Raw genomic sequence first — 19199 nt, forward strand, 5'->3', positions numbered from 1 at the left:
GTCACTCCCAGTTAGTGCCATCTAATGTTCGAGCACAAGGAAAAGTTTATCTGACAGACTTATTTCGACCATAAACTTATCCCCTGATCAGTTACTTCAACTAGCAAGCACAGAGAAACCAATCTTGTTTTTTTTATTCTTGTAAGGTAATTTTGGTGGAAGATGGGGACTGGTAAATCAGTTGGCTTTGTTTTAGTGGGATAAGATCGGGTAAATTCACTATAAGCATGATAAAAATCTAAGTGCGTTCAATATGTTTTACTTTCGGCTTAATTTTAAAAACTCTTGAGGTTTGTCATAACATTATTTAGGATTTCTTAAGTTTCAAAAATTTCACTTTATCTCCGCTACCAGTATAATGTGTGTCGCGCCCCACTTTTCGAATGAATTGGAGTTGTGTGTGTGATGTGTGAAGTGTGGTGTGAGCGTGTGCAAAATGAAAAGTAAAAAGGCCATGGGACTTTGGAAAGCGACGATTTGGCCAAATGAAATTTTAAAAAGGGTTTTTAAATATGAAAAACGGAGTCGCCACTTGGTATAGATTTGGGGTGTACCAAGTCACCCAAAAAAGTGTTTTTTAAAGACAAAGTAGTAAAACCCTTTTTAAAACGACTCCTAGTCCACGTAAGCCAAAGAAAAAGGTTCGGGGGTCACGTTTGACAAAGGGGAAGGCAAGGATAAAAATCCAAGGCACCCCTTCGACCTAGCCAAGGCTAGTTGCGTGACTTAAACCAATTTTTCCTAATTTTTCTACCCATGGTATGTATCGCATATTGGATATGTCTATATGAATGCAAAACCCTAGACCTAGGGGGATTGGGGGAAATTTCTCTTCAAAGGTTGAGTGGTGCCAATCACATTAATTGTGAAGCCCAATAATGATCCTTTTGGAGAGGTCACACCTAAACCTAAATGACGTGAAAAATGAGTGGAATGCATGCCATGTGAAAGTGTGAGTTTATGTGAAGTGAAAAAATGATAAAAGTAATAAGATAAGAGTGAAGGTGTGCAAATGTAGATGAAAGTACTCGTGTGCGAGTGAAGATAAAATGCTCGTGTGCAAGCGGAGACAAAAAAAATGTTCGTGTGCAAGTGGAGACAAAAAAAGTGTTCGTGTGCAAGTGAAAGTGATAAAAAGGTGCATGTGTGCAAATGAGACAAAAGTGAAAGTGTAATGATAGAGTGGATTGAGAATGCATGAGCCTAGGGAATTCATGCATATTGGGTACGGGGAGACCTAAATCGTGACTTGATTTTCCCTTTGATTAGAAGGCGAAACTAGCGTGCTAAGGCTATCGAGTAGCCACACTCGCTCGTTTCCCTTATCGGAAGGGGACACTCAAGCAAAATGAACCCTATAGCTAGTATGGGATGCAAAACCTAAAGTGAGGGGAAAAGGGGGTCGAGGATCATGCCAAATGATAAAACTAAGGAAAATGCGTGATATGTAGTGAACAAACAAATAATGCATTAATGAAAAACAAAGGAAAAATCCTATTGGGTCTAGCGTTGGACTAGCCCTTTCTATGAATTCCTAATGAAAATAATGAGCCACAACTAGCGTTGGACTAGTGTGGTGACGTACATTCATCCATTCCATTCATTCATGGTTATGAAAGCAAGTAGTCATGCCAAAACGCTCGTAAACACATAGCAAGTAGCACTTAGCATGCTCGACTAGATGCAAGAGCCTACTAAAGCAATTTAACATGTAACAACAAAAGCAAGCAACCAGGGGGGAAGGGGAAGTGGACCAGATGCTCTCCGAGCCCTATCTATTACAAGCCAAGAGGTGTACACATACCCCATGAAAGCATAAAGGGAAAGGGGAAATGGACCAGATGCTCTCCGAGCCCTATCTATTACAAGCCAAGAGGTGTACACATACCCCATAAAAGCATAAAGGGGAAAGGGAAATGGACCAGATGCTCTTCGAGCCCTATCTATTACAAGCCAAGAGGTGTACACATACCCCATAAAACTTAAATAAAAGTAAAAAGCAAGTAAATACATGCAAGGAGGTAAGGAAAGCGAAGTAGACATGCATATTCACATAACACGTAGGGGCACGTAAGGTCAAATGTAGTGCAAATGAGGGATAGAGTGTACCTCCCTCGAATTGACGCCCCAATGAGGTGGGATTATTCAATTACCCTCCAAAATAATAAAAAGGTCAAGGCACCACTTTATTTAAGAAAAATTAAAAGAAATGGGCAAAACAAAGCTCACTTAGCCATAAAGTCCCTAAAGTCATGAATTGAATGCAATTGAATCAAAGCATAATAATTAATTAAAACAAACGAGCAATGAAGTTGTAGAATTAAAATTGTCAAGGACCAAATTGAGGAAATTATTCAATTGGTTGGGTCATAGTGAAACAAAAGGGACTTGGGGGGTCAAAGTGTGATTTTCAGAAAGTTATTTCATGCAGCTCATGCAATCCACGAATGAATACAACTTCTGCAATACATTTGGACAAGCTGATAAAGCTCCTGAGCAACGAAGCAAGCTGCGGCCTCCATTTCTTTTGCGGATTTCAGCCTTTTAAAGAAATTTTGAGCACATGCTTTTCAAGTAAACATCAAAAAGCTCCAATCTAAAGAATGAATCCACTGGAACTTGACATCTAACTTTCAAAAAGAAACTTAGGATAGGACCATGAAGCTGCTGGAACTTTATCCTTTTCTGGTTTCATATCATTACAATGTGCGGCATTCACCAACCCAAATATCATTAACAAATATCAAATTCTACAGGGTATCACTTCCAATCATTCAAACCATACAAATATCACGCCTTCATCACAAGACTAAAACAGAAAATCCGGATTGATGACTACTGGAAACACAAGAAATATCAGCCAAAGAAAGGAGTGAAGCGCTGCAATCTCCAGCCGCAGCTCTCTATTCATGTGAACCAGATTTCTGATTCAAATGCACAACCTTGATCAAATGTTTTTAGCCCAGCATCACGATTCTAAACCCAGCAACAAACTACCTAGTGACCGCAATTCAAATGACCAGAAAACTTGGGAAGACATCATACAAGATTTCTGGAAAATGCATGCAAAAACGATTCGACAACCTGATCATTTATTTTTCCAGCAAGCATTCAATCGTAACTCAAATATTTCTAGACCCAAACACACAAACCCAAACCCAAATCATTCCATTTCTTCCCTTTAACATCAGATTAACATGCAATTTAAGTGTAAAGATTCACTTGAACAGCCATGGAAAAGAAAACAGCAAGGAAAAAAATGCAGCGGCTTTTTACTTTTTTACTTGCTTCGAATTTTGCAGCTCCAACTAGTGTAGGTTACGTGCTGGGACCATTGCATTGATCTGTCCATTTATTTACTAAACTCACAAACATCTTTGAACATGAATTTATTGCCTGACCATCCCAACCGAAACAACAAAGAAAATGCAGCAAACGAAGCTCAGTCGTGAATCATGCATTGCCCAGAATTCTCCAACCAGATTGCGCACCAAGACAAACAAAAGAACAGTCATGAACTCTAATGAAACATGTAAATCCGTCAATTAACTTCTCATGGACTTTATTTCCACAATCCCAAAGCCAAACTTAAACACAGAAAGGGCCATAGTCAAAAAAAACATCTAGAAATGAGCATGAAGAAAACCCATTAGCAAAAACTCAAGATTCATGTCTAACAAATCGGAATCTTCATGAAATGCATATAAAAATAACAAAACGGGAAGCAAGGGTTACCTCCGTATGTTTACGGGGCCAAAGCAACGCGAGCAATCTGAAGACATGCGTTCGAACGAAAGGTTTGAAGCTGCAAATGGCTGAGATCTGCCTTTTCTGCGAAAATTCTGCACTTTTCTTTCAGCCTTCCTCTTTTGCTTCTCGCACTGCCCGAAATTCCTTCTCCAAGTTCCAGATTTCAGCCGCAGCTCCCTTCTTGGTTTTCCTCAACTTTTTCCAGTTCTCTTCCTGGATGTCGCTGTCATGGTCGTGGTCCTCATCAGGTTTGGTGAGGGCAGGAGCTGTGGTGTTGAGGACATCGTCTTCAGCTTTAGCTTCGGCGTCTGTTTAACCGCTGCAGTAACTGACTTGGAGCGAGAGACAACAGCTTTGGTGGTTGCGCCAGTTGATAGCTTCTTCTTAGCAGTCGATGCAGCTGTTGCGGCGAAGGAGGAGGTTGACAACGATGGCGAGGGGCGAGATTCAAGTTCGGAAGGCTCTTGCTTCTGATTTCTCTACTGCCGAAACCTCCCTTTCTTTTGCAGATTTCCCGTCACTTTTCTAGTTTCTCTCTATCCCTTATGCAGCCGCCGCCTACTCTCTTGCTCTCTAGAAACCCCCGTAGCCTTCTGTGTTTTTGTTTTCCCTTCTAGCAGCCGTCAATCCTTACCTCTCTTCCCGTCACCCTTCTTGCTCACTCTTAGCTCTCGGTGCGGCTGTTCTTTTTTCCCTGCAGTTTTTCTTTTGTTCAAATTCTTCTCTCCCCCGATGAAGCTCCCTGGTTTTTTGTTTTCTTTCGTTCTTCCTCCAGATTTTGCAGCCGTCGATCCTTTTCTCCTTGGCGGCTGCTCCCTCCTTTTCTATTTATATGAAGCCCCCCTCCTCTAACCTACAGTCCTTTCTTACCTATTTGCAGCCCAGGCTCCCCAGTCCTTCCTTGCAAATCCTTCCCTGCAAGCTGCGTTTTGACGCAGCTTGCATGCCGCTACTATATATATATATATATATATATATATTTTTTTTAACTTAACAACTAACCGATTTAATCAAACAAAATTGATAACAATAATACTAATAATAATAAAAACAAAAATAACTTAATTAACATTGGATTGAATAAACAAAAATAAAACTAGAAATAACAAAATGCCACTTTCAATCTTCCATTTTTCATTTTTTTTCCTTTTCCATTTTCCATTTTTCATTGTTTTCCTTCTTTTCCTTTTTTTTTCAAAATAACTTAACAAAAATAAGTAAGATGCTAAAAGATTGATTTTAAAAGACATAAAACACATTTTTTGGAACACTTTTCTTTTCCCTTTGAGAACTTCTAGCTAAGATGGTTAAAATAACTAAAACTAAATGTAAATAAAACTAAATATGACAAATAAAAATAGAACAAATAAAACGAATAGTAAATAAATAAATAAATAATAAAACACCAAAAATTTGGTGTCTACAGTTTGCCCCTCTTTGTCTGAGTTTTGAAAAAACTTGAGACAAAGAAGTAGACACCAAATACTTACCTGTGTTATTCGGCTGCAAAAGATTTCAACAAACAAGAATTCTAAAAACGGGACTGACCCGAACATGAATGTAAAAATGGGATAGACCCGAACAGAAATTTAAATTTGGGATAGACCCACGGGATAGACCCGGACAGAAATGTAAAATTGGGATAGACCCACGGGATAGACCCGGACAGAAATGTAAAAATAGATGAATTGAAGTGAGATGGAGTGTTGGTGGGATGAAAACACGCACATTAGTGAGATAGGCTCGATGCTAACAGCGGTAGGATGAAAACACGCACGTTAGTGAGATAGACTCGATGCTAACGGTGGTTGAATTAAAACCAATCCCAGCATGACTTTTGTGAAGTTGGCGGCACAAAATCCAGGCCCAACGTGATAAAGTGAGGTTGGCGGCACTAAATCCAGGCCCAACGGGATCTTGTGAGGTTGGTGGCACGGAAACCAAGCCCAACGTGATAAAGTGAGGTTGGCGGCACGAAATCCAGGCCCAACGGGATCTTGTGAGGTTGGTGGCACGGAAACCAAGCCCAACGTGATAAAGTGAGGTTGGCGGCACTAAATCCAGGCCCAACGTAATCTTGTGAAGTTGGTGGCACGGAAACCAAGCCCAACGTGATAAAGTGAGGTTGGCGGCACGAAACTCAGGCCCAACGTAATCTTGTGAAGTTGGTGGCACGGAAACCAAGCCCAACGTGATAAAGTGAGGTTGGCGGCACGAAACTCAGGCCCAACGTAATATTTGGAACGTTGCCGGCATAAAGTCCAGGCCCAACGTGATTTTTGGAATGTTGGCGGCACGAAATCCAGGCCCAACTTGATGTTTGAAATGTTGGCGGCACAAAATCCAGGCCCAACTTGGTGATGTGATGTTGGCGGCACGAAACTCAGGCCCAACGTAATATTTGGAACGTTGGCGGCATAAAGTCCAGGCCCAACGTGATTTTTGGAATGTTGGCGGCACGAAATCCAGGCCCAACGTGATAAAGTGATGTTGGCGGCACTAAATCCAGGCCCAACGTAATAAAGTGAATGGTCAGCGGGATAAGACCCAGTCCTACCATCCAATTGGTCAAGAACTTGAATTTGATTCGTCAAAATACAAGAAATTAAATTTGATTTTCCAAGAAACAAAAATTTGAACTTGTTTTTTTAATTTTTTGAATTTTTCTGATTTTTCGAGAGAATCTTTTTCCCAAAAATAATTTGCCCCAGTGTAGGGCCCTTTTCCCTTCTTTCTTCTCTTTCTTCGGCATCGGCCTTCCACATCGCCAGATGCTTTTCGTCGACTTCAACTGTGAATACCTGCACAGGGCTTACGTGCACTCAAATGAGCGTGACTGATTTGAAAAATGCATTATTTTGATTCTTGGACGAAATCCTCAATTGGACTACAAAAATATTTGCCCCTGTGTGGGCTTATTTTGCGAAATTTTGCAAATAAAAATTTTGCCCCAGTTTGGGCCCATTTGATTGCAAAAATTGGTTTAGATGATTTCCCATTTACTTGAACAAAGAAAAACCGCACTTTCTAAAATTTAGAAAAGAGTGCGCATATACAACAATGTGAAGAAACTTTAATCGTCAAGTTTGAACTCATGCAGAAATTTCATGATGAATTCCTCGAAATAACACCAAATTTAAGAAGATTTCTTCCTTACTTTTAGCATTGGTGCTTAGGGTAACGGGTCACCACTTCTGGTTGACTCATCTTTTCAGGACCAATCAAGTGACTTTATTTTTGAAATGGCTAAGGAAATGGGAGATAAGAATCTGTCTCATTTTTGTGCCCCGGTTGTATGTAATCCATTCAATGTCACATCTTAGTGAAAGCAAAGAGTTTGTTACCCTTATTTTCAAGAAAACTTAGTCAACCTACAAGCTTTCTAGGCTTGTAACGTATGGACAGAAGTGATAGCTAAACATGTGGAAACGGGTTATGCCCTTATGATCACAAATGATTTGATGAATTTCTTATGAGCATGATCCTCATTTTGGATTGTCATGAAAGAATAAGTCAACGATGGACTTTATTAGCTTGTAATTTGGCTTGAAAACGATAGTTTAAGACTTTCAAGGATATTGCACCATAGATCGCATTTTTCCAAAATTGCCCCTATTTTGAAATCAAAAGATCTCAGACTTTGTTTGCATTTTTCTCATCACTCACCGGAGACTTCAGCGTCGAATTTTCTGCATTTTCTTGCACTTACTTTTCTTGCTTTGCTTTTTGCCTCTTTTCCAAAAAGACCCTCGCGGGATTTCACATGAAGAGCAGCGTCAACCTCACACCCAATCAATTCAGAAATACAGCTAAAACTTCCGGCATCAGAAATTTGCTTGACAGGGCCATTGCAAAGAACAGAAGTCAGGACTTTCGGATTTATAATGGGGTCAGGTGGGGTGCTTAGAAAAGTTAAGGTTTGAAAACGGATTTTGAAACTGGTTTGAAGAATCTGAGATCGCATCGTTGTGCCAACCCTACTTTAGGGTTAAATCAGAATTTGCCCCAGTTTTTGCTCAATTGAGGCTTTTTCTCTTTCATTTTCTTTCTTTTTTTTCTGATTTTTCAGCTTTTGGCCATTTTTGAACTTTCACAAAATTGTGCCCCAGTTTATTTTTGAACTGAGGTTCTCTTTTCTTCCTTTGTCTTTTGATTTTGTGGCTTTTCATTTTTTCCACCTCTTGAAATTTTCCTTTTCCAACCCAACTTGCCCCAGTGTGGGGTTTGCGATTCTCAGGGTTCGCCAAACGAAGTATTTTATTCTGAAGGCTCAAAAGGGATAACTAGAGATAGAATGCTTGATTGGAAAAGAAGAGGGCCTGACTTTTATTCCGTTCCTTACAATAACTCTGAAAGGAAACTTTCGTTAATGCGAAACTTCTGACATGTATCCGAATTAACTGAGGGAGACCCTTGATCATCCATATTTGTGAAACGTAGGCGATCCACGCGGACAAATCTCTTTCTTTTCTTTTTTTTCAAAATTGGAACCCAAGTAGAATCAAATTTCCCTAATTGCAGTTCCCACTTTTCTTTTAATTTTTGCTTTTCTCTTTTTTTTTTTTGAAAAATTCCCCAATCTCCCTCCCCAATGTGGGGTACGATTCACAAATGCATTTGAAAGGAACCACCTATTTGGCTCAAATGAGGATGCAAGGGATAAATAGTGTTTGGATTGTAGAAGCGATAGCCAAAGTATCATTCTTACACTTTATGACAACCAGAGTAACGAAATGCTCATTGACAACCCATTCTTCTTTTTGATATTTTGAAAATTCTCCCATGAAGGGTAGTGATCATCAAGGTGTTTATTTGGAACGAAAATTTTCTTTTAAAGGCTCAAACGGGAGAGCAAATGATAAAATCTGTATAGGTAGAGAAAAAAATGCTCGAAGTATCATTCCAAATTTTCAAAACAAACAAGAATAATGCACATTTTTGCTTTCACTTAGATGTGAATTGAATCCGGTTAAACCAATGGGGATTTTTCCAAGCAAAGAATGTCCCAATTTGCAATTTATCAATCAATGTGACTGATTTTATTTTGAGGTTAAATGAAGGAAAAAAGGAATCTCATAGGGCCTTTTGAGTGACCTCTTTTAATTCTGAACACTCTTATTATGAATTTTCAGGCCGGAGGTTGAAAAAAATCCCAATTTAGTCTTATTTCTTAAAATTCATCATGAAATCTCCAATGAATAAGAATAAAGAATGAAATGTACATAAATATACACAAAACAATGATTGTCCAAAAATTTTATTGCTGAAAAAGTTTGAAACAAAATTTCTCATTCAATTTACGATACAAATGAGAAGAGAGAAACTTGTAAAGAGCTCCATATATACACTTTTTGTCTCCTTTTCTTTTTGGAACAAAATGTATTAACAAATCAAATATACAAAATTTTCCTTTGGAAAACAATTACAACATCTCTCAGAGGCTTTAGCGTAGAGCTTCCAGATAGATCATTTATGTTTTCATTATAGGACCTGCCCAAGAATCAAATAATACTTTCTGAACTTTATCGGATCAAAAATTGTTATCCAATATAGGGAAATATTTTCACCTTATTGAAACATTTTTATGAATGCAGGGGAGGGGGAAAAAATAAAAAGAAAAATACCCAGAGTCAGTAAGTAAGAATAAAAAATCGGTATGCATGTCCTATGGGGGACCCTTTTTATGCCAAGGGTAGGCCTAGCATGAAAATGCAATCCGCTAGAATAGGCACTATACAATACCTGATGGATCCGATCAACTCATGGAGTGAAAAATAATTTGAAAATTTTGGCCCATTGGAATAAGAAGAGACGTTTGTCAAAATGAGGACCTCGTCCGAAGGGATTGATTACCTTTGATTTGCAAAACGCATGGGTTTGACCTTGACGAACTTCCTATTCAAAGAGATTGGAATTCGTTGATAAAATTTCTCAGTGAATTACGGGTCAAAACCCCAATTGATCAAGTGATTGCAACAGACGGTTTTCTTCAAAATTGACTAGATTTCCCAATTTGGAATTTGACAATGAAACCCCAATAGGGCAAATGGATTGAATGAAGTTGACAATTTATTTAAAATCGACCAAATTACCCTAAAAAGGGAAACAGGTCAAATGAATTGAATGAAATTTATCCAAAATTAATCAGATCTCCCTAAAAAGGGTAAATTGATCAAACAGATTGAACGAAACTTGATTTATTCAAAATCGGCTCGGTTGCCCTAAAAATGGGTAAATTGGGCAAAAGACCCTAAAAAGGGTAATTTGGTCAATTGAATTGACAATTTATTCAAAAGCGACCGAATGACCCTAAAAAGGGTAAATTGGTCAAAAGATTTGATGATTTATTCAAAATCGACCGAATGACCCTAAAAAGGGTAAATTGGTCAAATGAATTGATGATTTATTCAAAAATCGACCGGATGACCCTAAAAAGGGTAAATTGGTCAAAGGAATGGTTTATTTAAAATCGATCATGAATTGACAAAATGGATTGATCGAATCGGCCGGCCATTGGTGGTTTCAGAAAATCAGTCTATGAGCCTTCTAAAAATCAAATTTTGGCCTCAATTTATTTATCATCTCAATAGGAGGAATCATTTGTGAATTTCTTCGAATTAATGTCCTTTTACGCAAGGGAATTTTACCAAGTTTGATAAATTGGCCAAAAAGTGATTATTAGATGCTCATATTCCAAAGATCACTCTATGAAAATGATCGGATCCTACCTTACCTTGTGCACTACCCCCTCTGGATGGTACAAAATGTAAACGTGCAAGTCTCACTGGATTAAGTATCCGAGACACAAGGTGGCTTATTCCTGACACGGGATCCCCTAAATGGCATTCCCTTTCTAGGGTTTATGCATGATGTCATTTATTAAAGCGATGTAAATATGTGACAAATATGACCTAAGGGACATAAATAATGCATCGGGGGAAAAAAGGTCTAAAATGAAATGTATTTATTAAGTATAATGACTGAAATTTAAACATGTGAGTTATCTAGTGGATAGGTCACTAAAAGAGTGCCAAAAGGGCCTCTTATTGCTAGGGCATATGAATGCAAACCAAGGAAACAATGAAATGGTTAGTGCAGTTGATAGTACACATAACACATTGGGAGCAATTAAGAAAAGAAATAGGATAAAAGCCAATAAAAAGGGGCGGAACCCCTTCCCTCGTGCCTAATTGTGCTTAAAAAGGGTGAGGCTGACTCTACCCTAGGCAAATGCTAACATGGATGCATGAGGTTTGGTTCATTAATGCCTAGACTCGATAAAGCTTCGGCTCCCAAGCCTTCAGACCTAAAGGCGAAGGGTCATCACTCCCAGGGCCTTTGATCGGTGGCTCGAGTGATCCCTTAGGTAGCGCTATGGGCGCAGAGCACACCAGCCGCCTACCCAAGGCAATCGATCCTAATCCTACAAGGCGGTGTGGGAAACGCCCACGAAAAATAAAATAAAATGGGATAACAATAAATAAACGTGCACGTATGAAGTGCTCCCTATTTTGAGGGAAAGGGGTGAGAACCACGCGAGGCTCTAAAGGTGACACACACCCCCCCAAATGCAATGCAAGCGCGAGATACATACATCCAATCAACCAATCATACATACGTGAGTGAGGGAATAGTTTGATACACGCGCGAGGCGAAAAAGTCCTAAAATAGAAAATGCAACCCTAATATCCAAATGCAATGCATAAAAAGGGTAGAAAAGGGAAAAGAATGGCCAAGTCAAATGCTTGGACCCACTTAGGAAGTCCCCAGTGGAGTCGCCAACTGTCGCGCCCCACTTTTCGAATGAATTGGAGTTGTGTGTGTGATGTGTGAAGTGTGGTGTGAGCGTGTGCAAAATGAAAAGTAAAAAGGCCATGGGACTTTGGAAAGCGACGATTTGGCCAAATGAAATTTTAAAAAGGGTTTTTAAATATGAAAAACGGAGTCGCCACTTGGTATAGATTTGGGGTTTACCAAGTCACCCAAAAAAGTGTTTTTTAAAGACAAAGTAGTAAAACCCTTTTTAAAACGACTCCTAGTCCACGTAAGCCAAAGAAAAAGGTTCGGGGGTCACGTTTGACAAAGGGGAAGGCAAGGATAAAAATCCAAGGCACCCCTTCGACCTAGCCAAGGCTAGTTGCGTGACTTAAACCAATTTTTCCTAATTTTTCTACCCATGGTATGTATCGCATATTGGATATGTCTATATGAATGCAAAACCCTAGACCTAGGGGGATTGGGGGAAATTTCTCTTCAAAGGTTGAGTGGTGCCAATCACATTAATTGTGAAGCCCAATAATGATCCTTTTGGAGAGGTCACACCTAAACCTAAATGACGTGAAAAATGAGTGGAATGCATGCCATGTGAAAGTGTGAGTTTATGTGAAGTGAAAAAATGATAAAAGTAATAAGATAAGAGTGAAGGTGTGCAAATGTAGATGAAAGTACTCGTGTGCGAGTGAAGATAAAATGCTCGTGTGCAAGCGGAGACAAAAAAAATGTTCGTGTGCAAGTGGAGACAAAAAAAGTGTTCGTGTGCAAGTGAAAGTGATAAAAAGGTGCATGTGTGCAAATGAGACAAAAGTGAAAGTGTAATGATAGAGTGGATTGAGAATGCATGAGCCTAGGGAATTCATGCATATTGGGTACGGGGAGACCTAAATCGTGACTTGATTTTCCCTTTGATTAGAAGGCGAAACTAGCGTGCTAAGGCTATCGAGTAGCCACACTCGCTCGTTTCCCTTATCGGAAGGGGACACTCAAGCAAAATGAACCCTATAGCTAGTATGGGATGCAAAACCTAAAGTGAGGGGAAAAGGGGGTCGAGGATCATGCCAAATGATAAAACTAAGGAAAATGCGTGATATGTAGTGAACAAACAAATAATGCATTAATGAAAAACAAAGGAAAAATCCTATTGGGTCTAGCGTTGGACTAGCCCTTTCTATGAATTCCTAATGAAAATAATGAGCCACAACTAGCGTTGGACTAGTGTGGTGACGTACATTCATCCATTCCATTCATTCATGGTTATGAAAGCAAGTAGTCATGCCAAAACGCTCGTAAACACATAGCAAGTAGCACTTAGCATGCTCGACTAGATGCAAGAGCCTACTAAAGCAATTTAACATGTAACAATAAAAGCAAGCAACCAGGGGGGAAGGGGAAGTGGACCAGATGCTCTCCGAGCCCTATCTATTACAAGCCAAGAGGTGTACACATACCCCATGAAAGCATAAAGGGAAAGGGGAAATGGACCAGATGCTCTCCGAGCCCTATCTATTACAAGCCAAGAGGTGTACACATACCCCATAAAAGCATAAAGGGGAAAGGGAAATGGACCAGATGCTCTTCGAGCCCTATCTATTACAAGCCAAGAGGTGTACACATACCCCATAAAACTTAAATAAAAGTAAAAAGCAAGTAAATACATGCAAGGAGGTAAGGAAAGCGAAGTAGACATGCATATTCACATAACACGTAGGGGCACGTAAGGTCAAATGTAGTGCAAATGAGGGATAGAGTGTACCTCCCTCGAATTGACGCCCCAATGAGGTGGGATTATTCAATTACCCTCCAAAATAATAAAAAGGTCAAGGCACCACTTTATTTAAGAAAAATTAAAAGAAATGGGCAAAACAAAGCTCACTTAGCCATAAAGTCCCTAAAGTCATGAATTGAATGCAATTGAATCAAAGCATAATAATTAATTAAAACAAACGAGCAATGAAGTTGTAGAATTAAAATTGTCAAGGACCAAATTGAGGAAATTATTCAATTGGTTGGGTCATAGTGAAACAAAGGGGACTTGGGGGGTCAAAGTGTGATTTTCAGAAAGTTATTTCATGCAGCTCATGCAATCCACGAATGAATACAACTTCTGCAATACATTTGGACAAGCTGATAAAGCTCCTGAGCAACGAAGCAAGCTGCGGCCTCCATTTCTTTTGCGGATTTCAGCCTTTTAAAGAAATTTTGAGCACATCCTTTTCAAGTAAACATCAAAAAGCTCCAATCTAAAGAATGAATCCACTGGAACTTGACATCTAACTTTCAAAAAGAAACTTAGGATAGGACCATGAAGCTGCTGGAACTTTATCCTTTTCTGGTTTCATATCATTACAATGTGCGGCATTCACCAACCCAAATATCATTAACAAATATCAAATTCTACAGGGTATCACTTCCAATCATTCAAACCATACAAATATCACGCCTTCATCACAAGACTAAAACAGAAAATCCGGATTGATGACTACTGGAAACACAAGAAATATCAGCCAAAGAAAGGAGTGAAGCGCTGCAATCTCCAGCCGCAGCTCTCTATTCATGTGAACCAGATTTCTGATTCAAATGCACAACCTTGATCAAATGTTTTTAGCCCAGCATCACGATTCTAAACCCAGCAACAAACTACCTAGTGACCGCAATTCAAATGACCAGAAAACTTGGGAAGACATCATACAAGATTTCTGGAAAATGCATGCAAAAACGATTCGACAACCTGATCATTTATTTTTCCAGCAAGCATTCAATCGTAACTCAAATATTTCTAGACCCAAACACACAAACCCAAACCCAAATCATTCCATTTCTTCCCTTTAACATCAGATTAACATGCAATTTAAGTGTAAAGATTCACTTGAACAGCCATGGAAAAGAAAACAGCAAGGAAAAAAATGCAGCGGCTTTTTACTTTTTTACTTGCTTCGAATTTTGCAGCTCCAACTAGTGTAGGTTACGTGCTGGGACCATTGCATTGATCTGTCCATTTATTTACTAAACTCACAAACATCTTTGAACATGAATTTATTGCCTGACCATCCCAACCGAAACAACAAAGAAAATGCAGCAAACGAAGCTCAGTCGTGAATCATGCATTGCCCAGAATTCTCCAACCAGATTGCGCACCAAGACAAACAAAAGAACAGTCATGAACTCTAATGAAACATGTAAATCCGTCAATTAACTTCTCATGGACTTTATTTCCACAATCCCAAAGCCAAACTTAAACACAGAAAGGGCCATAGTCAAAAAAAACATCTAGAAATGAGCATGAAGAAAACCCATTAGCAAAAACTCAAGATTCATGTCTAACAAATCGGAATCTTCATGAAATGCATATAAAAATAACAAAACGGGAAGCAAGGGTTACCTCCGTATGTTTACGGGGCCAAAGCAACGCGAGCAATCTGAAGACATGCGTTCGAACGAAAGGTTTGAAGCTGCAAATGGCTGAGATCTGCCTTTTCTGCGAAAATTCTGCACTTTTCTTTCAGCCTTCCTCTTTTGCTTCTCGCACTGCCCGAAATTCCTTCTCCAAGTTCCAGATTTCAGCCGCAGCTCCCTTCTTGGTTTTCCTCAACTTTTTCCAGTTCTCTTCCTGGATGTCGCTGTCATGGTCGTGGTCCTCATCAGGTTTGGTGAGGGCAGAAGCTGTGGTGTTGAGGACATCGTCTTCAGCTTTAGCTTCGGCGTCTGTTTAACCGCTGCAGTAACTGACTTGGAGCGAGAGACAGCAGCTTTGGTGGTTGCGCCAGTTGATAGCTTCTTCTTAGCAGTCGATGCAGCTGTTGCGGCGAAGGAGGAGGTTGACAACGATGGCGAGGGGCGAGATTCAAGTTCGGAAGGCTCTTGCTTCTGATTTCTCTACTGCCGAAACCTCCCTTTCTTTTGCAGATTTCCCGTCACTTTTCTAGTTTCTCTCTATCCCTTATGCAGCCGCCGCCTACTCTCTTGCTCTCTAGAAACCCCCGTAGCCTTCTGTGTTTTTGTTTTCCCTTCTAGCAGCCGTCAATCCTTACCTCTCTTCCCGTCACCCTTCTTGCTCACTCTTAGCTCTCTGTGCGGCTGTTCTTTTTTCCCTGCAGTTTTTCTTTTGTTCAAATTCTTCTCTCCCCCGATGAAGCTCCCTGGTTTTTTGTTTTCTTTCGTTCTTCCTCCAGATTTTGCAGCCGTCGATCCTTTTCTCCTTGGCGGCTGCTCCCTCCTTTTCTATTTATATGAAGCCCCCCTCCTCTAACCTACAGTCCTTTCTTACCTATTTGCAGCCCAGGCTCCCCAGTCCTTCCTTGCAAATCCTTCCCTGCAAGCTGCGTTTTGACGCAGCTTGCATGCCGCTACTATATATATATATATATATATATATATATTTTTTAACTTAACAACTAACCGATTTAATCAAACAAAATTGATAACAATAATACTAATAATAATAAAAACAAAAATAACTTAATTAACATTGGATTGAATAAACAAAAATAAAACTAGAAATAACAAAATGCCACTTTCAATCTTCCATTTTTCATTTTTTTTCCTTTTCCATTTTCCATTTTTCATTGTTTTCCTTCTTTTCCTTTTTTTTTCAAAATAACTTAACAAAAATAAGTAAGATGCTAAAAGATTGATTTTAAAAGACATAAAACACATTTTTTGGAACACTTTTCTTTTCCCTTTGAGAACTTCTAGCTAAGATGGTTAAAATAACTAAAACTAAATGTAAATAAAACTAAATATGACAAATAAAAATAGAACAAATAAAACGAATAGTAAATAAATAAATAAATAATAAAACACCAAAAATTTGGTGTCTACAATGTGACTAGATATCCTGATTAGAGGCATTGAAATGACGATGTTACCTTCAAAGTCTTAATACTTCTTAAGAAGGAAAAAGTTCGGAGAAGAAAAAAATTTAAGTCCCATTGCAAAGCATAGTGATTGTCAAATTTGGTTGCTCCCACATTCTATTTTACATGTAGGAAAATTTTTCAAGTTGGTCCCTAATATTTATATAAAAAATTTTTTTAGTCCCTAACATTTAAAATCAACAAAAATAGTCCTTAACATATAAATTATGATCCATTTTGGTTCTAATGCTCTTATTTACTCATTTCTCTAACTGAAAATAGCACGCCTCTCTCTCGTGAGCATATTTTCAAGGGTAAAACTGGAAAACACACTTGTCATCCGTGTAAATGTGGAATTGAAGCTTCTGTTGTTGTTGTTGTTGCTGCTCATTCTTTCGGACACCTCCGAATACAAGGATGCAAACTATGGCAACACCAAAATAACAAATAGCACCTATTCCGGTTAAGCTCCACTTCAGTATATTCAACCCACCATGATCCTCTTCCCACTTAACCTCTTTTTGATTGTCAGCGTCATCCATGTTGTTGCTATTTTTCTTGATCATTTTTCCTTCTGGATCAATTTTCTGTCTTGGTGAGGAAATCTTGGATGTTTCCAGAGCCTCACCAGCAGCTTTATAGGCCTCTGCTTTCTCCTCAAATTGAAAAGCACCTGCGTCATTTTGAGGCTTTATCCCCTTAGCGGCGTGTCTGCTGCTGCTGCTGCTGCTGCTGTTGGACATGGGCGAGTCCAATTTCATGTCGGCAAATAATTCAGTTTCCTTCATTTTCTTGAAGAAAACTTGCGAGACCAGATCTTGATCAGCTTTCCCTGTTAGTATCTTGGGACTTCTGATGGATGTGTCAAATGGGCCCTTAATCACTTGTTTCAAACCTTGATCGTCAACTTCGGGGATCTGATTCTTAGGTGCTGGCTCCAGCTGAATTGGGATAGGCACGAGTTGATTAGACACTTTGGCTGCCGTCTCTGTAGTAGTTTCGACAAATTTTGATGATTTTTGAGATGGGTATATTTTCTTGTGGCTGTAATTTGAGGGGGAAAGGTGAAAAGAGGCGATGGTCAGGTGTACTTTTGCTTAAGAAGGGAAATCAAGCGTCTTTTCGATTTTGCCCTTGAAAATATATTCACTTGAGAAAGGCTTGCTATTTTTAGTCGGAGAAATGAGTAAATACGAGTATTATGACCAAAATGGATCATAATTTATTTATTAGGGACTATTTCGATTGATTTTAAATATTAGAGATTAAAAAAAAAATTGTGTAAATATTAAGGACCTATTTGGCAAATTTTCCTTACATGTATCTGTCCCTTTACGTTCTCGTTTATCATCTTTATTGCCTTCGTAACGTTGAAAGAATTTGCATTTGGTACTAGCAAGTATTAGAGCTTATTTGGATTCCTGTTAGTCTCGAAAATTATAATTGTCGCATTGCAATTGCATCCACAATATCGACATAATCTGAATCATGTTGGTGAATTATAAGATCCTTCCAACACTTAAACTTGCCATATTGTGTTACCAATTTCTTCATATGTGCTCTTACTTTGCCTTTTTGCTACAAAATTTTTGGCCATTTTTTTTCCTATTTTTTATGTTACTGAAGGAGCTGCAGAAGTCATCATTGAAATAACGGTCTTCTGGCTGATTTGTTATTACTTAATTGCACTTACGCCTACTCAAATACTTAATTTAATATTTCATCCTTATTTATCCTTTTATTCCTGCTATAAAATTCATGAATCAGGTTACATAAGGGTAGATGTCAACAGATAATAATAATGTTATCTCTCCCTTTCAATGCATTTTTTAATATTACTTTACTCATATGGGCTTACAATGTCGTGCAATACGTCATTTCAGGAGAGATAGGTGAGTTTTCCAAAACTTGAGGGGCTCTAAGTGATTTCAATTCTTGAAATTAACCCCTCACTTATTAAAGGAATTGAGTCAATGAGTCCAAAAATAAAAAGGAGACCGAGAAGATTCAGTGGTATATCCTTAGCCTCTTATACTTTTAAGACCTTCTAAAACAGACCAGTGTTATTGCCTAATTTGAAGCAGTGGACCGAAAGATTTATGGACCTACATGCTTCAGACGTTTATGCTTTTTCAAACAAAACATTTTCCTAACTCGAGAAGATAAGGAACAGAGTGGATGTAAATGCTTTCACTGTTCTTGACAAACTACTAGTTGAGATATGTGCCTTTGTTCATGCGCCATGTAAATTGATCCTTATCTTCACCAACAGTAAGATGTCAAAAAGCACGTGCTAGAGCTTTGCAAGAAGGATGGAAGAAAGAAGGTACATTTTTTTTTTTTCAAAAAATTTTTTCTAATAAAAGAAGAGTGGAGTTTGGAAAGCACAGAAGAGATGGGAAGATTATAATCCACGCCCTCTAATTTCTAAAAAGAAAGTACCCTAGAAATGCTAGTGATGATATGTTATTGTAATTTTACTTGCTTAGGGATAAAAAGGATTAGTTACATTAATTTTCATGAATGAAGTGAAAAAACATACACGACTTGGGGTCCGTTTGTTTCGGGTGAAAATGTTTTCCAGGAAAATATTTTCCTAATTTTCCGTGTTTGGTTGCACAAAAGTTACTGAAAACATTTTCCTATGTAAAATATTTTCACTCATCTTATGGAAAATAACTTTCCTTCCAAACTTACTGAAGTTGTTTTCCAAAATGCATGCATCCCGCCTGTAGTATGTTCCAAACTTACTGAAAACATCTTGTAGTATTTTTTTTTTTTTTAGTGTAAACAGGAGGACTCGAATCCAAGACCTCTTCC

At 38.7% G+C, this 19199-nt stretch overlaps 1 protein-coding gene across 1 annotated transcript; it reads right to left on the reverse strand.

Annotated features, from left to right (window-relative positions):
• Positions 1 to 16687: 16687 nt before the first annotated feature.
• LOC113728564 (uncharacterized) lies at positions 16688 to 18021 on the reverse strand. The gene is made up of 2 exons (XM_027252959.1): positions 18001 to 18021; positions 16688 to 17320 (listed from the first exon to the last, which is right to left on the reverse strand). The coding sequence occupies exons 1-2, from the start codon at positions 18019 to 18021 to the stop codon at positions 16688 to 16690; spliced, it is 654 nt and encodes a 217-aa protein (XP_027108760.1).
• Between the last annotated feature and the right edge of the window lie 1178 nt (positions 18022 to 19199).

This window comes from Coffea arabica, chromosome 2e (assembly GCF_036785885.1).
Source record: "Coffea arabica cultivar ET-39 chromosome 2e, Coffea Arabica ET-39 HiFi, whole genome shotgun sequence".
Classification (NCBI taxonomy): domain Eukaryota; kingdom Viridiplantae; phylum Streptophyta; class Magnoliopsida; order Gentianales; family Rubiaceae; genus Coffea; species Coffea arabica.

Excerpts from the sequence above, each read along its gene's own strand:
- LOC113728564 (XM_027252959.1), bottom strand. The coding sequence starts at position 18,021 with ATGACTTCTGCAGCTCCTTCA. Across the intron at positions 17,321-18,000 it reads TGACTTCTGCAGCTCCTTCA|CTGGAGCCAGCACCTAAGAA; the intron begins GTAACATAAAAA and ends ATCCCAATTCAG.